This window comes from Elephas maximus, chromosome 11 (assembly GCF_024166365.1).
Source record: "Elephas maximus indicus isolate mEleMax1 chromosome 11, mEleMax1 primary haplotype, whole genome shotgun sequence".
NCBI classification, from domain to species: Eukaryota; Metazoa; Chordata; class Mammalia; order Proboscidea; family Elephantidae; genus Elephas; species Elephas maximus.
In genome coordinates, this window is record NC_064829.1 from 107226971 (window position 1) to 107233830 (window position 6860).

The 6860-nt window shown below is 40.9% G+C and overlaps 1 protein-coding gene across 1 annotated transcript; it reads left to right on the forward strand.

Annotated features, from left to right (window-relative positions):
- Positions 1-5271: 5271 nt before the first annotated feature.
- On the forward strand, positions 5272-6213 carry LOC126086283 (vomeronasal type-1 receptor 4-like). Its single transcript, XM_049902437.1, has one exon. The coding sequence runs from the start codon at positions 5272-5274 to the stop codon at positions 6211-6213; it is 942 nt and encodes a 313-aa protein (XP_049758394.1).
- Positions 6214-6860: the final 647 nt, after the last annotated feature.

Sequence of the window (6860 nt, forward strand, 5' to 3'; positions counted from 1 at the left end):
CTACGCTGTAGTCTTTACAGGAGAGGGGCCCTCGTGGCACAGTAATTAAAGTGCCAGCCCGCTAACTGAAAGTTTGACAGTTCAAACTCACCCAGAGGAACCTCGGAAGAAATGCCTGCTGATCTACTTCTCAAACATCACAGCCTTGAAAACTATGGAGTACGGTTGTGCTCTGAACACAGGGGGTTGCCATGAGTCAGGATCAACTAGACAGAAACAGGTTTTTTTTTTTCTTTTTGAGGGAATATACATATACCTAATTACATAAGTATTCTCTTCTTTGTTTGGATTATGCTAAAGGGAAGGATCAGAAGCCTCACCCATTCTCCATATCAAGATGGATTTATATGAATAGGTGAAGTATAAACTTGGAGAGCAAACTGATCAGTATAAAAACGGGAAAGGATATGAAATGTTGCAGCAGAGAGGGACCTGGGAGAGAGCAGAGAGTGACCAGCGGGGTGAGACGTGACCTGCATGGAGTGAGGGGGACAAGCTGAAATTCCTCATGGGCAGAGCAGCCTAGAAGGGGCTGTGGGAGAAGAACCATTACTCTAAGAGCTTATTATTTTCTATGGGTGTCCTGCCATCTCTCCCCTGTTATCTTTAACAAAGGCCACATAGTTCATTGAGGTTTTTTATTTCTTTAACTGAATTATTTGGGAGATAATGAAGGGGAGACTGAGTTCTAGACTGGGTTGATATGAGACAGAGGCAGACTTTACAGGAAAGTATAAACTGAGTAAAATTATATCATGAGGGCATTGGTTGCCTGGAAATGAGAAGAAATTCCCGGGAAAACTTCAAACTTCCAAGGCATTGGATTTTATGAGGGTCAGACCTGAGGTTCCTAAGAAGGTGAAGGTGGACACAGCTGATATTTGGGTTATGTGTGGAAGGACATACCTGGAATAACTAATTATCCCAAAGTATATTTAAGATGGGATGAGGGGGTGGAGGTGAAAATAGAGAGGCCCGGTGAAGAGTGGAGGATCAAGCTGGGTCAAGATGGGTAGTATATCGGTTAGACCAGAAGGTACAAGAGGGACCCTGGGTTTATCTCATTTTTGTTCCCTTTCCCAGCCTTCAGAAGCCTTTGTGTCCTTGAATACAAGAATGGTTAAGCAAAATGTGGTCCATACACACAATGGAATAACACTCAGCCATAAAGAGAAATGAAGTCCTGATGGATGCGACAACATGGATGAACCTTGAGAACATTATGCTGAGCAAAACAAGGCAGTCACAGAGGACAAATGCTGTATGAGCTCACTTATATTAAATAAGCTAGTATGCAGTAACCAAAGATTGTTAGTGGTTATCAGTGGTGGGAAGAAGGAGGAAAGCAGAGTTTTTGCTTGGGGGCCACTAAGTTCATTATAATGGAGGTGGAAGGATTTGGAAAAGGACAGCAAGAATGGTTGCACAACATAAAGAATGTAACCAATGTAACTGAATTATAAGGTGGAAATTGTTGAGATGGCACATGATTTTTTACCTATATTTTCATTAAAAAATTTTTTTTTATTGTACTTTAGATGGTTTACAGAACAAAATTGTTTCTCATTAAACAGTCAGTATACACGTTGTTCTATGACATTGGTTAACAACCCTGCAACAGGTCAACACTCTCCCTTTTCAACCTTGGGTTCCCTATTACCAGTTTTCCTGTTCCCTCCTGCCTCCTAGTCCCTATTTCTGGCCTGGTGTGCCCCTCTAGTCTCGTTTTGTTTTATGGGCTTGTCCAATCTTTGGCTGAAGAGTGAACCTCAGGAGTGGCTTCATTACTGAGCTGAAAGCTTGTCTGGGGGCCATACTCTCAGGGTTTCTTTAGTCTCTGTGAGGCCAGCAAGTCTGGTATTTATTTTTGAGTTAGAATTTTGTTCTACATATTTCTCCAGCTCTGTCTAGGACCCTCTATTGTGATCCTTGTCAGAGCAGTCAGTGGTGGTAGCTGGACACCATCTGGTTGTACTGGATTCAGTCTGGGGGAGCTGTAGTAGACTTGGTCCATTAGTCCTTTGGACTAATCTTTCCCTTGTATCTTTAGTTTTTTTATTCTTCCTTGTTCCTGAAGGGGTGAGATGAGTAGAGTATTTTAGATGGCCATTCACAGGCTTTTAAGACTCTGGATGCTACTCACCAAAGTGGAATGTAGAACATTTTCTTTATAAACTATGTTATGACCATTGAGCTAGATGTTCCCAGAGACCGTGGTCCCCACAGCCCTCAGCCCAGCAATTCAGTCCCTCAGGGAGTTTGGATGTGTCTATAGAGCTTCCATGATCTTGCCTTGTACAAGTTGTGCTGGCTTCCCAAGTACTGTGTACTGTCTTACCCTTCACCAAAGTTACCACTTATCTATTAAGTGTTTTTCCATCCCTACCCCTCCCCTCCCTCATAACCATCAAAGATTTTTTCTTTTTGTTTTACCTATATTTTCACCACAATAAAATGAAATAAAATAAAATAGAAACCAGTGTTCATTATTGGCAATTCAGCCAAAAAAAAGTATATATATGTATATTTGTAGAGGACTGTAGTAACCATTCGATGCTCTTGAATTAAGTAAGCAATGTTGGATTATCTAATGTGCTGTTGCTGGGTGCTGTTGAGTCGATTCCAACTCACAGTGACCCTAGGTGACAGAGTAGAATTGCCACATAGGGTTTTCTTAGCTGTAATGGTTATGGAATCAGATCACCAGTTCTGTCTCCCACAGAGTCGCTGGGTGGGTTCAAACCACTGGCCTTTAATTAGCAGCTGAGTGCTTAACCATTGTGATAGTAGGAGTTTATACCTGATAGTTAAAGCAATTGTAGAATCTGCTTGTTTAACCATCTGATCCTGGAGCTATTATTTCTGAGGGACTCAAACTCTCTTTCAATGGCTACTGTTCTATTTAGACATCCTGTCACTTCTCGAGAAGTCAATAATGGTAAAGTATATTTTCTTACAAAATGTCCATTTTCATTGGCATTGATGTGTGTGAGTGAGTTCAGTGATTTCTCATGTAAATTACTGCCACCATGTTTTTTTTTTTTTACTTGTACCTCTTTAAAAGTCCTTAAGTATTTTGCCTGATTCCATTTTCTGTTCATAACATAAATGATGGTGCAGCTCATGGGCTGAACATCAGAAAAGATTTGGGGTAGGAGAACTTCTTAGGGGAGCAGAGAATCCAGACAGACTCATGTCCCCCATGTGTCAGATTTCAGTATTTCCTGCTCCCTGTATGAGAGACCCTGTCTGCCTCAAGGATCCTGGACAAGAAAGAGCCTCTCCCAAACACTTCTTTGGTCTCTTTGGAGATACTTGCTAGAAACATTTAATTGGTTTTGGTAATTAGCAACTGGGGAAACATTTTCCAGAGGTGTCAGCTCCCCAAGACTGCACTGTCAGTGCCACTGGAGGTGAAATGATAATTTCAATTCTATGGGGAGGAGAGGACACAGAAACAAATACCAGGACCTCAGGGTCTGGCTGCCTCCCTCAGACACTTGCCCTGGATGTCATGACTGTCACACTGAGCCCACCGTCCTGGCAGCAGGAAGGAGTCAAGTGAGTATGTTCTATTTCAGCCTGAGAGGCAGAGTCTGTAAGGGAAAGAGGCATATCAGGGTGTGGGTAAGTGATCATATTGGAATAAGGAAATCTTCTGTGTTCAAAACTTGTCCAGTGTCACAGAGGAAGCAGGACTAAATCCTGACCTTGATCTGAATGGCAACAGAGAGATGGGGTCACGGATCCTACTCCAATCCCTGATGTCTCCTAGTGTCATTGTTAAGAATAGTGATTTTTGGAGTTTAGTCTAGTGATCATGAAACCTGATTTTGCAGGAAGTAAAGGCTGGAGTTCTGAATCAACCAGCTGTTCAGCCTACTACTGTACAGGAATCATAACCATAATCAGGATTACTAGAGGTGTGAGCCTGTAACACCTCAGTGCTGGTAATACAGAATTGAATGAATCTGCATGAATCATCAAATCTTGTGCAGAAATGGTGTATCTGGATGGTTATTTCTGAAATATAAATATCTTGTCTAATTCTGCTGTATGATGCATTAATGGAGACAGTAATTGTGTCTCCCCTAGAAACACCTATGGTCTGTTGATTATGGGGTGGTAATTTTCCTTCTGGGAGTTAGGGAAGCAGCATTTAAGGAAAAAGGTAACTTGATAAAAATGGGTTCAACACAGCAACTGCCAAGGTCAAACATATCTTGTAGTTTTCTCTATTTGAAAGGTATTCCAATATTTTCAATAAAAAAATCAACCATTTCAATTTACAAAATTCACATGATGTCATGTCTTGCAGATTTCATTTTCCACATGTGTCTTATAGGTCAGTATCTTTCACAAATCTCACCTCACTGCTAATATTTTTCCTGAACTTCTGTACTCAATTGAAATACATGATGTGAAAGTAGCAATGGTTTAGTTTCTACTCTCCACTATTTTTTCACTTACTGGTGTTTCATGTCCCATAGTTGAGGGCACAGTATGAGATTTTCACCAATTCCTGTGGGAAGTGCCACTGTTATTGTTGTTGGCATAGAAGCAAATGTGTTATTTTGCTGCCATCCTAATATCGAGGCAATCTTGGATTCATTAAATCCAGCCTGCTTATGAGGAGATGGGTTCCTCAATTGGTGAATCTGTATTTCATTAAAATATTTAAAGCTTTATTCATAATTGCTATTGGTCTATGAAATTAATTTTTGCACATCAGTGGAAATTTGTTACAACCAAAATTATAAAATAAAATATCACCAATGTAAACTAAAATGACAAGGTGCCAAGGCAAAACTAAACACAGAACTGGATTATTGGAAGGACAGAGCTAACTAGCTTGCTGGAGTGAGATGAATCACTTTTGTGTGACCTTTTTTGCCATGGTCTTGTAACTCCAGCAATGATTGGTTGTGACTATGCAAATAAGGTGTGGGTGTTCCACCAGAGGACTGGACAGCCTGTTTCTAATGAAAATAAGATGCATGAACCTTGTGGGGGTGGGTAATGCTAATAAGGTGTATGGAACCCTTGTGGGGGATTGGTCAGTTTTGCCATCCTGCTAGGTTTAAAGGGATCCAATTCTAGAGTTTGGCAAAGACGTCACTACTATCCAAGAAGAAGAAGCAGGCTTGGGAATTAATGGTATGTGTAGAATAGTGGATTTCAGGTGATATGATATATGTGGTCCATGTCTCATCTTCCCATGCAGGACACTCTGGCTCTGAAGACAAATATCAGTCACCAGGAAATGACGAAATGGCCACCAGGGATTTCACAATAGCAATTGTCTTCTTATCACAGACTACAGTTGGTATTCTGGGGAATTTCTTTCTTCTTTACCATTATATCTTCCTTTACTTCACTGGATGTAAGTCAAGGTCCCCAGACTTGATTCTCAAGCACCAGACGGTAGCCAATTCCTTGGTCATTATCTCTAAAGGAATTCCAGTGACCATGGCAGCTTTTGGGTGGAAAGATTTCCTCAATGATATTGGATGCAAACTTGTTTTCTATTTTCACATGGTGGGCAGGGGAGTGTCCTTTGGCAGCACCTGTCTCTTGAGTATCTTCCAGGCCATCACCATCAACCCCAGAAATTTCAGGTGTGCAGAGCTTCAAGTGAAATCTCCAAAATACATTGGCTTCTCCAATATCCTTTGTTGGATCCTCCACATGCTGGTAAATATCATTATTCCTATGTATGTGACTAGCAATTTGAACAACAAAACTACCACAGACAAAAAAAATTTTGGATACTGTTCTTCTGTGCGTCATGACAGAACTGCAGACTCACTGCACGCGTTATTATTAACTTTCCCTGATGTTGTGTGTTTGGGACTCATGCTCTGGTTCAGCGGCTCCATGGTTTTCATCCTGCAGAGACACAAGCAGAGGGTCCAACACATTCATAGGAACACCGTCTACCCCAGATCTTCACCTGAGACCAGAGCCACCCAAACCACCCTTGTCCTGGTGAGCACCTTTGTGTGCTTTTATAGCCTCTCTTCCATTTTGAACATTTTTATAGCAGTTTTTAATCATCCCAGTCAGTGGTTGTTGAACATGGGTGCACTAACTGCTGTGTGTTTCCCAACTGTCAGCCCCTTTCTTGTCCTGAGCCGTGACTCCAGTGCCTCCAGGTTCTGCTTTGTGTGGATAAGGAAGACAAAATCCCCTCATTATACCAGAAATATCTAACTGCATGTTTTAGCACAAGGTTCAGTTGTTTATTCATCACACAGAATTCAAGCACATATGAAGTAATTGTATTACCACAGAGTAGTGGTACACACAAAGCATGTATATATTTGTATATATATACGTACGTGTGTAGGTCTATGTATCGGCCAGATTGTTTCTAATTCATCAAGCAATAATATTGGAAAATTTTCCAGCAAGAAATGTAAAAATGATACTAATTATAACAATAATAAACTGCTTTACCCCTAAAGTTGATTTTATTTGACAATTATATCACCATGCTATCTGATCAATTGGTTAAAATTACATTGCTGTTATGTGCTGTGGAGTCAATTCCGACTTATAGCAACCCTATATACAACAGAGCAAAACAGTGCCCAATCCTACACCATTCTCACAGTTGTTGCTATGCTTGAGCCCGTTGTTGCAGCCACTGTTGTTAATCCATCTCGTTGGTCTTTCTCTTATTCACTGACGCTTTACTTTACCAAACATGATGTCCTTCTGCAGGGGCTAATCCCTCCTGACAGTATGTCCAGAGTGTGTGAGATGCTTCCAAGCATCATTCTTGTTGTACTTCTTCCAAGACAGATTTGTTCATTCTTTTGGCAGTCTATGGCATATTCAACATTCTTTGCCAACAC